Here is a 15465-nt window from a genome sequence, read left to right on the forward strand (position 1 = left end):
GTTCTTCTTTCTTCTCCTCCCGCATAATAAACAGCATATCGGTTCCTTTTGAGAAGACAGCGGAGTGTTATTAGCCATAACCCAGTGTCAGTGTTTGGTCTTCTATAAAGCCAAATTCTGTGGAACAGAACAGAGCTGATCATAAAGGATGGATTACCAGATGTGTCCAGCCAGTGTCACAGAGCGGACAGCAGAGCTAGTCATCACACAGGGAAAGGTTTATAGACTAAAGGACAATGTCAGGGAACAGAGAGTGCAGACCTATTAGAGATAAAAACAGTGAGCCTGTAACATCCAGCTCTACATGTTGGTACCAGTCCCCACAAAGTCAGTAAAACCGGACAAGTTGGTCCCACAATGTCTTTTGCCAGTCCCTTCAAGGAAGAAAGGCTATTTAGGGGAAATTAATACTATTATTTTTTATCTTAGAACTGGGGTTGCTTTTAGGTCTAAGCGTAAGGGAAGAAGGTTTAGGGTAAGGTTAAATGAGCATAAAGGCTACGTCAGTGGTTAGGGTGAGCATGAGGGTAAGGATCAAGTTACTCTATGCGTGCGTGCGTGCATGCTCTCAATAGTATGTACTTCTGCCTTTTCACCTGTGCCTCTATCTGCCTGGGTCCTTGTCGCCTCAGGAGCGGCTCCTAGCAACCGCCTGCCCTCAGTGTCCTCAGATAACCACCCAGCTGCTCCCATCACACCAGAGTAGAGAGAACGAGGAGGAGAGAGAACGAGGAGGAGGGAGAGGGAGAGGAGAAAAGAGAGGGGGAGACAGAGAGAGAAAGAGGGTGGAGGAGAGTAGAGGGGAGAATGGGGAGGATAAATAGGAATGGAGAGGAAAGGAGGGGAGGAGAAAGGAAAAGGAGAGGTTGCTCAGTAAGGGGGTATATATATATATATAGTTTCTCGTCTTCCTAATGAACTGATGTTGGAGTTCTTCCAGCCACTTATGTCAAATTGACATACGGGACATTAAAGCCAGATCCATCATCACTGTAAGGAATGGAATTTGTTGTAAATATTCCCATATATAGAAATTATATTAATCACTTCATTAAATTTGAATTATATGATATTGGGTATTGTCCAAGGCCTTGTCTGTTCCGGACTCAATCTAATCATTTATTGACAGCAGATAGTGGCATTCTACAAGCTTACACAGGACTTATGGATCAATAAGGAAATAGCAACATTCATCTCCATTGATTATCGGTAGCTTGATTGGTATTTTAATCAGTTCACAGAAAAGTTTCAACCTTTTCAAAGACTTTGCTCTGGGGCTAGATACAGGAAACAGGTAATATAATCCCCATCTTGTTCAACATCTCCTTCTGTCTCTTTCACTCACGCTCTCTCTCCCCTCGCCATCTCTCCTTCTCTTCTCATCCCTTCTTCTCTCCTCTCTCTTTTTATTATTCTCTCGTTCTGTTCTTCCCAATGCTAGTGTATAACAGGAGTCCATCACTAAAACGAGAACCTATTCACTGTGCCTCGGATCATGTATGAAGTCCCCATTCCTCCCTATACGCTCGTCTTCTCATGCACTTCCCTCTTTCTGTCTTTCTGTTTCCAACTCTCCCATATACTTTTCCTCTTTCTCTGACTGATCACTTCCTATCACTCTCACTCCATCCGTTGCTATTGGTTTCTCTTTTATGCCCTCCCTCTTTCTGTCGCTCTATCACATTCTGTAACTCTCTCACTCTTTCTGTCTACCGCTCACTCCCTCTCACTCTTTTACTCTCTCACTCTTCCAATTTCCTTCCTTTGTCTGTTTCTCCATCTCTCCCAGTCAATCTCTCTGATTGTATTTTCTATGGGCACGTATGCAGGGAAGGATGAACGTAGCCGACTTGAGGGAAGAGTTGGCTGAGGGACATTTCCACTTACAGCAAGTCAGGCAAGTTGTGCTGTTTCTAGGAAACGGGAATTGAAGACATGACATTCGTCCTTGTTATTGCAGATGAAGTGGATGCTATCTAAATTTCTCATCTACTGTTTAATTAAATGAATATTCCAATAGCTACGTTATTATGTACCAGCCCCAGCATATTTGTTTTGTATTCTTTTGAAGGTTTTCTATAGCCTATATATAGCCAAGTAGTGTGAGATCATCCTAGAATGAGCACCTTGGTGTTTTGCAGCATAATGTATTATGGGATATGATCTATATGCCATTACTGTATGTTATGCCCATGTTTATAACATCCTCATAAATATTTGTGAAGTGGATAATATTTGTAATTTTGATACAATTGCAACTCGTGGTTACATTCAAGGCACGGACAGCAACACTAGCGCCTGATGAGTGCAAAAAAGGATTATACATAGAAGCATGAGACAACACTTTAAATGTGGACCAGTTCTGGGAGCACAATATTTCAAGGAGTCAAATGCACTTCATAGTGACCTCACAACTGGTCAAACTATTTGAATGTGTGTGGTGACAGCGACATGACATTATTAAGACTCATTGTCAGATATAGCACAGGACAAAACTCGAACAGAAAGAGGGCGGGGCGAGAAGCCAACTAGAACCGCCCCATCTTATTGTCTTGCAGTGGGCGGTCTTGGTTTCTGTAATATATCTGTAATAGAAATGTTGAATGCACAGTTGATGTAGATGTCATGATGGTGTCCTGTAGTCCCATGTAGGGTTGTTGCTCTATACTAGTATTGATGATAACCGTGATATTTAAAAAATAAAATATTGATATCATGTTAATAATACACATATGATAATATTGTATTCACTAGGCAAAACTGTGTGAGATGGGGTGTTCACAAGAACACCTCTCGCTTTTTCGATACCTTATTCATGTCAGTTATAGACAAACGATGTTATTAAACAAGGAGACTGGCCCTAAGCACTGGCGTCGAAATCAACTCATTAGCCCCAAATAGATCCCCCGGGAGAGATCTGCAAAAACATGTTTTTGGAGCCTATTTACATGGATAAAAGGATGTTGTATTTTTCCAAAAACTCCTCTCGGTTTTTCCATAGCTGATTCATGGACAAACGATGCATGTGCTTGAACTACGAGTATGGACCTATACACTAGCATTAGAATTTTCGTAGCCTATTCACTTTTTGTAATTTAGTAATTTTACAAAAACTACTCAGTGTTATGCCTTGTGGGTCTTTTGTTTATCAGTTCATCTGATGCCTTTTCACTATCCATTAAGTGATATTGTTCTTTTTGTAAGATTACATTTTGTTATTTGTAGAGATTTGGTTACAGACTGTCTCCACCTCCATACACTCGTATTCTGAGTGTAATGCATTTGTCAATAAAGAGGGGAAAAACACACTCAACACATATCCGTTAATATCGTTACCGTGAATGATTTTGGCGACGATAACCGTGTAGTGAAAATCTGATATCATGACAGCCCTAGTCTTAAGACAGACAATCTTTAAACCTGTAATGCGACACACATCCAGTAGAAAAGCGATGAACGTCTAGAGAGATTCTTTTAACTGCATGTTCCCAATATAGTAATGAGAGTCAAACACGGCTGTGCTGAGGAATACATGTCTATACTGGATATTTGCAATAACACACCCCATTTAATATGCTCTCACTATAACAGCACAGAAAAAACACACTCAAACTGGACGAATGGTTGCTAGGAGAGATGCTTAGGTGTTTCCCTGGTCGGCTTGAGGAAATAAGATAATTGGGGATTCCACTGGAGGGTATCCAAAGAGAGACAGTGGCGCTCTAATTAAGACCCTGTGCTTCACCACTGAGCTGTCCGGTTGTTCACTAATTAGGTTTAATTGTGTGTTATTAGATTTAATTTTGTGTTAGTTGGTTTTAGTGTGTGTTGTTTTGTTTCTTCTATATGGCTCGCTCTTTCAACACCAGGGCTGTGGCTTCAGTTCCCACAAGGGAAGAACAAAAAGATGCAAGAGAATGTATGCACTCATTACTCTGAGTCACTAAATGACATAAATGTAAATGTATTATGTAGGTCTAACAAGTGAATAGCCGATAAATAAGTAGGGGTTGGTATCTATGTGGAATACTATGAATTGGAAGAGCCATGTCTGTCAGACTTTAAAGGGATTGGTGGTGTGGCTTGGGGGCTGAAACACGTTTTAATGGCAACCGCCGAACACTTCAGTCCAATCTATCTTTTTCTGCTTTCCATCCAAATGTAGGGTTTGTTCAAGCGAGTTTTGCTTCTAGTTTCTCTGTTTCTGTCACTCAGTGCCTCTCTCTCTTTCCATATTCTCTCTCTCATTCCCTCTCCGTGTCTCTCTCACCCTGTCTGTCTCTTTCTATCTGTCTGTCTCTCTGTACTCCTCGTCCTTTATCAGGTTATAGGGGAACTCTGTTCATGCCTCCGTGTGACTGTGGGTGTGTTTGCAGCTATCTGTCTTTGTGTACAGTACTGCACAAATGTCTTAGGCACCTGAAATTTGAACTGATTACATTTATTTGGGTCAGTGTTTATTTGTAAAATATATAGTTTATGATGTACACTTTTTGTACAAATAAACACTGACTGCTGCACTTCCTACATTTGCACATTTCTGTCTTTCTGTAAGCACACTGAGTGTGGAGTGAGTTTACACAGTAAAATGTCTGTTTGTATTCTCCAGCTTGTCTATGCGTGGGTGCGTGCAACGTATTTGTAAAGTTAGCGCTTCATTCATCGACAGACCCATTACTCTGCAGGCCGGTTGGCTCACAGAGGTCTGTCAGCCCCAGGTCTCTGGATCTGGGCTGAAGCTAATCCCATCTCCGTCCTCTGGCGTTATCTCTACACCTTACCTCTACAACGTTAGCGCTCTGCAAATAGTTGACCCTCATAAACACATTGCTCCCTCTCAGTCTCTGATGGCGGCATTTGGAACCTGCCAGCTCATGTCCTGTTTCACTTTAATGACCCTGTCGATGTGTTCACAGCCCCAAGTCTGCTCTTCTCTGCCTTCAGCTAATACACGGTGGCTGCATAATGGGATTCTCCAGACAACATTTTCCAATAGTTCAACAAACGTACCTTCTGCGCACATGCTTCCCTCTTCTCAAGCTCTGTTTGCTGCGTACACATTCCGGATTTTCAGACGCCCAGAGTTGGAGCAGGCTTCTCCGGCACTGTGATGTGCTGTCTAACAAATGAGGAGGTATAACATGATAACTGAAAAGCAAAAAGCAAAAAGGTTCCAGTGCTGATTGTTCAGCCCCAATGCTATGGATAGATAGGGCTAAGCAACGTTGGTGGTAAATACTCAAGTTAATGTTAGATATTTCATGTTCTCATTTACAGTGAATGGGTTTTGTTTCCCACCACATTTTGCAAACATATAGGATAGAAATAGATAGTCCTCTGCTCTAAAAGCTCTAGAGCTTCTATAATCTTTAATGCTTATGCGGATCACATCTTGTGCATTGGTGTATTCATTACTCAGACTACTCTGGTGTTTGGTGCTTGTTTAGTAATGTTAGATCAATTGTGAAGGATTGTCTGCCAGCTTACATGATTGTCACAGTTTTATGCATAACTGAAGTGAGTAAACTTTTGTAGCATACAGTCAATCTAAGGGAAAAAAAACGAATTACAATATTCTCTCATGTGGACAAAACTCAACAGAGCACGTCACTAGGCCAAATACACAAGCTGTACTACAGTGTGTCAACACCATCTGCTCTGTGTTTACTGCACATTCTGGAAACCACTCTACCATCCAAGATGACTGAAACGCAACAACTGTGTGCACAGTAGAGAATGAATGTCATTTACAAACCCCATGTTTGCCCTGCGTGGCCCAGTGTAGCTGGATCAGGTCTTGCGAGTTTGATTTATTATTTTAAAATCTTTTTGGGGAGTTGTACTTATTATAGTTTTCCTTGCCCTTGTAGCTGATCGATTCAATAGTTATCGAATTTGGATGTCATACCTTTTGTTGCGGGTTTTGAGTTACCCAAATTACTCCTTGAAGGAATGCAGTCACAGTAATGACTGGGGGCGGGAGACCAGAGGGGATCCAAACGCAGAGCGTGAACTTTAATGTCAGTGTTTTCATTGGACGGCTGGGTTTACAAAGAGCATGGAACAGAAAAACAGGGCAAAGACCTGATGACAGGCTCAAAGTCCAGGACACAGGAATACTAAAATGCCAGGAATAGTAACAAAGGCTATAGTAACACAGAATGCTCCTAACACAGGATACGGCTTTAACAATAACTCACAAAGGACGGCCGGCGAGAACCCCCACTTAATATCTTCACTAATGTTACACAGGTGTACACAATAACGGACAGTGGCTGATGAGACGTCAGCCGGGGTGCGTTCAGGGGCGAACACGGTGCAGGTGAGTGGCAGGTTGCAGGAACGTCCCGGTACAGGAGGACCACGAGCAGCATGGAATCTCACACTCACTGTCACAGAAGTAGCCAATATGCACCGCACCATCTATTCAAAAAAGTCCAAAATAAAGCAATTTTCTCAAAGTTGCCGATATTTCTCTTATAACTTGTATCATACTTATAGCAGTGAACTTGTTACAACCTAAGCATTACCAAACATCACATAAAAATTACTTTAAAATTCCAATACATTTTTATGTTGACTTTTTTTAACACACATACAACGTTCAATTTTTCATTTAGGGGCTTGGCTATACGAGAGTACAATATCGACACAAAGTATACTTACTCCGAGCATATGTAACCAAGCTGGTCCGATTCTTATTACAGTGCCCATTGGTACACGTGCACTAAGGTTAACTATTCCCTACCTATACATACTGATTGAGTTGTCTGGGGCTAAACCTTAACACAAGGAGTCACTGGAGCGTGATGTGACAAGGCAGCCCTGCCCGATTATCCACCCACTCAAGCTATCCCGATTTGCCTTCTGGGGACTGTTGTCATGCTGCGACCGGGATGCCAACCACTGGCTATGCATGGGGCCTGTATGGAATCATTTTTAAAAGAGATTTCTGATCTTTTAAATAAATGGCTCACAGCAGACATTTGTATGCAAAAAACATTTGTAGTGTGTCAGACCCGGAACCACAAAATAGTGGTGCAGCCATTTGAAGCCCTACTGGCTCATTGCTCAAAGCTCATAGAAACCCCCATCCAGTTGACTTCTTTAAAATGGTGTCCGTGATAAAACGGGTTCTGTTTATCTACAGATCAGTGTGTCTGTATCTACTTGACAGTGTACAGCATCTTTATATTACACTACCATCACTTGATAAGACCATATTATGATAAATCAAATGGCTAAAGAGGCGTACATGATGACAGTAGCATTAAGAGTCAGTGAGTGTTGTGCTAGGGGGGAATTACTTACTTTTAATTGGTAACCCTGGTGAGTGCAGCTTTTAGCTGATTGGTCCTGGGGAATTCTCAGCAGAGTCCACCCACACACAGCTGCGCCCCACCAATACTCTGTGTCTGTGTGTGGATTGGTCTGTCTGTGACCCCACTGTCTGTGTCTGTACATATGTGGGTATAGGTTTGTGTGTGTGTGTGTGTGTGGACACAGTAAGTCAGTTGGTGAGATTCACTCCTCCTAATATAAGTCTTTGTGTGTGTAGGTCTCAGTTTTGAGCCTGAAGCTTCATCTGCTGTATCTCAAACAACGTTACATCCAGACCATCGCTCCGCAAAAGCCTTGGTTTTCTGGGGACATTTGTACGTTAGCAAGAGACACTGCTGTTTCAAATTAATGTACAGTACAAGTCAAAATATTTAGTCACACCTACTTATTCATGGGTATTTCTTGAGTTTTAAAATGTTTCGCTATGTAGAATAATAGTGAAGACATTAAAACTATGTTTTTTTTAAACAGATCATGTCTTAATGGCAGCTTTGCACACCACTCTTTGCATTCTTTTAAACAGCATCATGAGGTGTGCCTTGTTAAAAGTTCATTTGTGGAATTTAAAGCATTTGAGCCAATCAGTTGTGTTGTGACAAGGTTGGGTTGGTATACAGAAGACCATACTTTTTGTCTACTGTAGTCCATATTATGTCAAGAACAGCTCAAATATGCAAAGAGAAATAACAGTCCATGAGTATTGGCACAGGAAAGGAAGACCCGGAGTTTCCTTTGCTGCAGAGGATAAGTTCATTAGAGTTACCAGCCTCAGAAATTGGCAGTTAACTGCACCTCATATTGCAGCCCAAATAAATGCTTCACAAAGTTCAATTAAGAAATACATCTCAACATCAAGTGTTTTTTCTTCTTGGCAAGACAGTTTTGTGGAGCATCTTGTTTCATGGGTTCCTTTGAACACATGCTAGAGTAGAGTACCCCAAGCTTGCTCCACAGCTAGCTTGAAATGTTGTGGATGGAGTTAGACAATTGGTACCTTTTGTGTTGCTCAAATGGTTGGTATGTTGTCAAGGAGGAGGAAAGCGTGTGTTGCGAAGCGGTGGACAATTTAGCAACAGTTTCCACCCAGTTTGGCGCCGAGGCAAAATGTCAGCGGAGGAAGCTAAATTGTTAGCAATAGCACACTAACAGACTACAGCACACTAACAGACTACAGCACACTAACAGACTACAGAACGCTAACAGACAACAGCCATCCGTGTATGGCCGTTGGCCATTTGATCTGAAATTCTGTCTAACTTCATCACTGTGTGTGTGTGTGTTTGTCCAGATGGACCTGTGATCTGGAAGATGCTGACCTACCCCCCTACACGGAGAGCACTCCTGGTAGGATGCGGACTTCAGATGTTCCAACAGCTCTCGGGAGTTAACACTGTCACGTAAGTACAGCATGTGACCCTAACATTTCCTGGGTTCTGGCCTATTTTGTTGATGTATATGCCTATAGGCTTTAACTCAGTGCTATGCTAACATTTAAAAATAAATCTGTAAAATAATCTATAATTATAATCTATCAATTTCAATTCTTGCTAAAGACAAATACTGATTTGCTGTCATGTTTGAGTCCTATTTTTCATACATGGCCTGCTTCAAGTCCACCATAGAATTTGATAGGATTGAGATCCGGTATTTGAACCGTTCTGTTGTAGCTTTGCTTGTGTCTTTTGGGTCATTGTCTTGTTGATTCATGATCGGTTCAGCTTAATCTTTTTGACCACTGACCTCGCATTTACTTCAAGAATTCTCTGGTAAAATCTTAATTTTTTTTGCTCCATGTCTTTTTATTGATATTTATACATAGAGAGATAGTGTACAAAGTACATAAATTCAGAAGCATAGGTGAACAAAATTATTACAAGGATAAACATCATACCCTCCTCCCTTCACTCCAACAGAGCCCCGTCCCTGCAACAACATTACTGTACCATTCAACAACCTAGTATTGATTAAACTTGTATGCAACCACTTATTTTACATGCATCACTTATGTATCAAATTACATGTACACATAAAAATATATATAAACAATAAATAAAAACAAACAATAAAACCAAACAGTATGATACATAGTTAAAAAAAAAAAAAAATTAAAAATAATAATACAACAACTAAGTAATCAAAAAATTGTCCTTATGGGTTTCAAAATATACAGAATATGAGACATCAATATCAGTGACATCTAATTTCTCTATATTACTTAAGAAATGTTTCCATGTGGCATAAAATGTTTGAATACATCCTCTTGTAGAATAGCAAATCTTCTATAATACTAAATGGTGTTGAATGTCATTGATCCACATCTTAAAGGTGGGAGGAAGTTTCTCCTTCCACTTAAACAGTATTAACCGCCTAGTTATGAGAGATGCAAAAGCTATCATATTATTTGCCTGGCAGTTAAGGTGAGTGTCTTGTGGAGTTATTCCAAATATGGCAGTGATGGCAGAAGGTTCTATAGGTACTTGTAAAACATCTGAAAAAGATTTAAATATTGACTGCCAGAAATAAGGCTCTTTCCCAGACCTTCTCAGGAAATTCGAACCCCAATTCATTCTCCCATTGAGTCTTTAATGACATCAAAGGTTCCAAGTGATATGTATTTAGTAAGGAGTATATTTTCCCAATAGTCCCTCTGGAACCTGAATTAAGCATCAGAATGGAATTTAAGAGGGAGTTGGGTGGCTGGGATGGAAAGTTAATAAATTATGTTGAAATAAAACTACGGAGCTGCAAAAGAAAATAAAAAATTGAATTAGGAATGTTAAATGTAAGACTTAATTGATCAAAGGATGCAAATATTATCAATGAATAGATTCTCTATTGTGGCCACTCCTCTATTAGCCCATTCTTGAAAAGCACTGTCTATAATTGATGGCATGAACTGGTGAGTTTTTATTATAGGAGCACAAGTGGGCAGATCCCTGAGAGAAAAAGCTTGTCGGAACTTTGTCAGAATTCTAAAAGAGTGTTTCACAATTGGATTTATGGTGAATTTAGATATAGATTCCAAAAGAGGAAGTTTTGAGCAGAGTATTGAGTGTAGAGAAATATGAAGATGAGGGGTTTTCCATTCGTAACCACTCGGGGGTATTATCACTACATGGAGAATCATTCCAAAATAGCATAGATCCAATGTTGGCTGCCCAATAGTAAAACTGAAAGTCAGGGAGGGATAAGCCTCCATGTTGACGATGCTGTTGTAAGATCCTTTTCCGTATTCAAGGGTTTTTCTTATTCCATATAAATCCCGACACCAAATTGTCCACTGACATGAAAAAGGATTTAGATAAGTGTAGGGGAATGCGTTGAAATATATAAAGAAATGTTGGCAAAACATTCATTTTAATTATGTTAATTCTGCCTCCTAGTGACAGGGGGAGTAAACTCCAACGTTTCAAATATCGCTTAAGGTGGGTTAATAGTGGTGAAAAATTTGCTTTTAATATATCTTTAAAGGCATGCGTTATCCAGATTCATAAGTATTTACATTTCTGTGGGCTGACTTTAAGTGGGAATAAACCAAAGTCAATTTTCTAAGCTGCTGTATTCACTGGCATAATTTCACACTTTTGTAGGTTAATTTTGTACCCAGATATTTTGCCGTATTCCTCAAGCAGGTTCAGGGTATTTGGTAGACTAGTTAAAGGATGGGACAGATATAAAAGCATATCATCAGCATACAGGGACACCTTATTATCTGAGTCATATCTCCATATTCCCTTTATATTAGCTTCACCACGTAACGCTAAAGCCAATGGCTCAATCGCAATAGCAAATAGGAGGAGCGACAGCGGACAGCCCTGTCGGGTGCCACGATGGAGAGAGAAGTAAGAAGAGAGGTTGTTGTTTGTTCGGACAGCCGCTAATGGAGAAGAATACAGAATTTTAATCCAGGAGATACATTTTTCACCAAAGCCAAATTGTTTGAGAGTATGGAAAAGATAATCCCACTCCACCCGATCAAACGCCTTCTCAGCATCTATCCATCCATCCATCTTCTTCCGCTTATCCGGGGCCGGGTCGCGGGGGCAGCAGTCTAAGCAGGGATGCCCAGACTTCCCTCTCCCCAGACACTTCCTCTAGCTCTTCCGGGGGGACACCGAGGCGTTCCCAGGCCAGCTGGGAGACATAGTCCCTCCAGCGTGTCCTAGGTCTTCCCCGGGGTCTCTTCCCGGTGGGACGGGACCGGAACACCTTCCCAGGAAGTCGTTCCGGAGGCATCCGAAAAAGATACCCAAGCCACCTCAGCTGACCCCTCTCGATGTGGAGGAGCAGCGGCTCTACTCTGAGCTCCTCCCGGGTGACCGAGCTTCTCACCCTATCTCTAAGGGATCGCCCGGCCACCCTGCGGAGAAAGCTCATTTCGGCCGCCTGTATCCGGGATCTTGTCCTTTCGGTCATGACCCAAAGCTCATGACCATAGGTGAGAGTAGGGTGAGAGGTGAGAGCTCAGCTCTTTCTTCACCACGACAGACCGATACATCGACTGCATTACTGCAGAAGCTGCACCGATCCGTCTGTCAATCTCCCGTTCCATCCTTCCCTCACTCGTGAACAAGACCCCTAGATACTTAAACTCCTCCACTTGAGGCAGGCACTCTCCACCAACCTGAAGTGGGCAAGCCACCCTTTTCCGACTGAGGACCATGGCCTCGGATTTGGAGGTACTGATTTTCATCCCCACCGCTTCACATTCGGCTGCAAACCGTCCCAGTGCATGCTGAAGGTCCTGGTTAGAAGGGGCCAACACGACAACATCATCTGCAAAGAGCAGAGACGAAATTGTGTGGTCCCCAAACCTGACACCCTCCGGCCCCTGGCTGCGCCTAGAAATTCTGTCCATAAAAATTACGAACAGAACCGGTGACAAAGGGCAGCCCTGCCGGAGTCCAACATGCACTGGGAACAAGTCTGACTTACTGCCGGCAATGCGGACCAAGCTCCTGCTTCGGTTGTACAGGGACCTGACAGCCCTTAGCAAAGGACCCAGGACCCCATATTCCCCAAGCACCCTCCACAAGATGCCGCGAGGGACACAGTTGAATGCTTTCTCCAAATCCACAAAACACATGTGTATTGGTTGGGCAAACTCCCATGAACCCTCCAACACCCCGTAGAGGGTATAGAGCTGGTCCAGTGTTCCACGGCCCGGACGAAAACCACACTGTTCCTCCTGAATCCAAGGTTCTACTACCTTCTCAGCATTTAGTGATAGTAATATCTCTGGAATGTCAGGTGAAGTGGGACCATAAAGAATATTAAATAGGCTTTTAATGTTAAAAAAGGAGTGACAACCTTTAATAAAGCCTGTTTGATCGTCAGCTACAATTGAGGGCAGGACCGCCTCTAAGTGGCAGGCCAGCATTTTAGAAAGGATTTTACTGTCATTTAAGAGTGAAATTGGACGGAATGAGCCACAATCCAGAAGTTTTTTTTAATCTTTTTTAGGAATAAGCGATATGACCGCTTGTCGCATAGTCAGAGGAAGGAAACCGGTGGCTCCTCAAATACAGAGAGCAGAATAGGAGAACGCTGGTCCGCAAATTTCTGAAATAATTCACTCGGGAACCCATCGGGTCCTGGGGATTTTCCAGTTTGCATAGACTTGATTGCATTAATAAGTTCCTCTGCAGAAAATGTTTTGTCTAGCTCGGATGCAGTTCTGTTTTCAATTGTGGGAACGTTTATTTTCCTGAAAAATTAATCAAATAAAGCGTGGTCGCCAAGGGATTCGCTGTCATACAACTTTGAATAAAATCTATGGAAACATGAATTAATCTCAGAATTATCTATTTGCTTAGTGCCCGATTCATAATTTATATCGGTTTTCTGGTGAAGCTGATGGGCAAGAATCTTCCCTGTCTTTTCACCACATTCGTATGCTTTACTCTATGATTTATTTATTAGGTTTTCAATGCGTCTTGTTGATAACAGGTTGAACTCTGTTTGAAGAGTTAATCGCAGTTTGAATAAATCATTGGATGGGGTGACAGCAAGTGTAGTATCTAATTTTAGAATATCATTCGTTAGCTGTTCAAGTTTCATATTGTGACGTTTTCTTTGTTGTGTGCTATATGATATTATTTGTCCCCTCAAGTATGCCTTCATGGTATCCCACACTGTTAAAGGAGACATTCCTGGGGTCTGGTTATGTTCAAGGAAGAAATGTATTTCAGAAGAAATAAACTTAATTAAGTCTTAATCGGAAAGAGGTAAAGTATTAAAACGCCAGTGGAGATAGTTGGCATGAGAAATTGGTATACATAAAGTCATCGACAAAGGGGTGTGATCTGAAATAATTATAGCTTGATATGCACGCTTTCTTATTAGTGAAAGAAGGCTTTTATCCAAAAATAAATAGTCTATGCGGGAGTATGTTCCGTGGACCAGAGAAAATAAGGAATAACTTCTAGCTGTAGGATTTTGAAAATGCCACGCATCAGTAATACCATTAGTATTAAGATAAAACTGTAGTTGAGAGGCTGCACTGGATTTGGACGTAGTCCTAGACGAACTGCGGTCTAGAGTAGCTGATAATGTGCATATCTCCTCCGAGGATAAGATAATGTGTATTCATGTTGGGAATATGGGCAAAGAAATTTATTTAAAAAAGAACTATCATCCCAATGTGGTGCATATAGATTGACCAGGACAACCGGTGTACTGTAGGGCCTGCCTACTACAATTATGTAACGCCCTGAGGAGTCTGTTTCTACCTTTGACATAACAAATGGGATATTCTTATTAACAAGGATGGCCACACCTCTAGATTTAGAGTGGAAATTAGAGTGATATGATTGTCCAATCCATCCTCACCTGAGTCGAAAATGGTCAAAGGTTCAGAGATGTGTCTCCTGAAGAAAGGCAATTCCCGTCTTTAATTTACTCAAATGAGTCAATACTTTCTTTCGTTTGATGGGGTGGTTCAAGGATTTTACATTCCAGCTTACAAAGGTTACATCGCAATTAGCTGATCTGTTTGAGATATCTGCGTTAGTCATAGCCATATTCAAGGCCGAGAAAGATTAGTGGTGTATTATATCTGCCTGCATTTATACTTTATAGAATGTTGACAGGACCTTTAAAAGATAAGTAAGTATGAACAATGAACCAAGGGAAAAAAAGGCTGAATGTAAACCCCGGTGCAGTAAATTCCCAACCCTCACCTGTCAGAACAAGGTGACTCCCAAACCCCTTGCAAAAATATCTACACATTAAGTACATGTGTGAGGATACACTAGCTTTAAGAGAACAAACTCTGCTGCATATAGAAAGTCGTTTTGTATGAGGCACCTTAGAGAATAACTGATTAAACAATTCAAACCTAAAAGTTTTTTGGTATATAAAAACAAATTCCTTCTATTGTCTAAGTGTTGGGCATTGATAGAAAGGGAAATAATAACAATAATAATAAGAGAGACACACTACAGTACTCTGATCAGTAAAATTATTATATCTGTCGTAAACAAAATAAGAGAGTGAGAAAAGAGAAAAGAAAAGCACAGTTTTGAATCCTTAGGTACTCTCTATTTCTCCATCTGGAACATCCGCCACACAGCCATGACTCTGTGGCGGTGTAGGCCTACAGTGTGTCGGTCAAGGCGATGTGTTTAGAGAGTGGACAGCACCAACCTTATTCAGATGCAAAATGTAGCTGTTCTCACTCATTTCAAGTCACGGTCAGTCTTTTGAAAAGTCCGGTAGAATTCTGGTTTTCACGTTGGCCATGGCTTCTTCTGGGTTTTGAAACCGTTTCTCAGTTCCGTTATATGTGATCCGGAGCCGTGCTGGGTAGACAAGGCCGTATTTAACACCGTCTCGTCCACGAAGTAGTCGTCTCACCTCGCTGAAAGCGGATCTGGCCTGCACGACACTCTGGGGATAGTCCGAGAAAATTGAGATATTGGTCCCTTTGAACCGGAGCGGTCCGGACTCCCTGGCATGGCGAACACAATCAACACAATCTTGGTAATAGTGGACTTTTGCCACGATGACACGAGGTTTAGCGCCTTGGCTCCTCGGCTGTAGACCTCTGTGAGACCGGTCGATCAGGACGTCTTTGTCCATTTTCAGTGCCTCTCTTAATAGTTTGGAGAAGCTGCCGGTGTG

General features: G+C 41.6%; 1 protein-coding gene across 1 annotated transcript in view; it reads left to right on the top strand.

The window, feature by feature from the left end:
• LOC105028202 (proton myo-inositol cotransporter) overlaps window positions 1-15465 on the top strand; it is a 78799-nt gene that overhangs the window by 41448 nt on the left and 21886 nt on the right. The window contains exon 4 of the mRNA XM_010900766.3: window positions 8630-8738. Coding sequence (XP_010899068.1) covers window positions 8630-8738 — 109 coding nt within the window. The remainder of the gene's footprint in view (window positions 1-8629; window positions 8739-15465) is intronic.

The sequence above is a fragment of the Esox lucius genome, chromosome 23 (genome assembly GCF_011004845.1).
Source record: "Esox lucius isolate fEsoLuc1 chromosome 23, fEsoLuc1.pri, whole genome shotgun sequence".
NCBI classification, from domain to species: domain Eukaryota; kingdom Metazoa; phylum Chordata; class Actinopteri; order Esociformes; family Esocidae; genus Esox; species Esox lucius.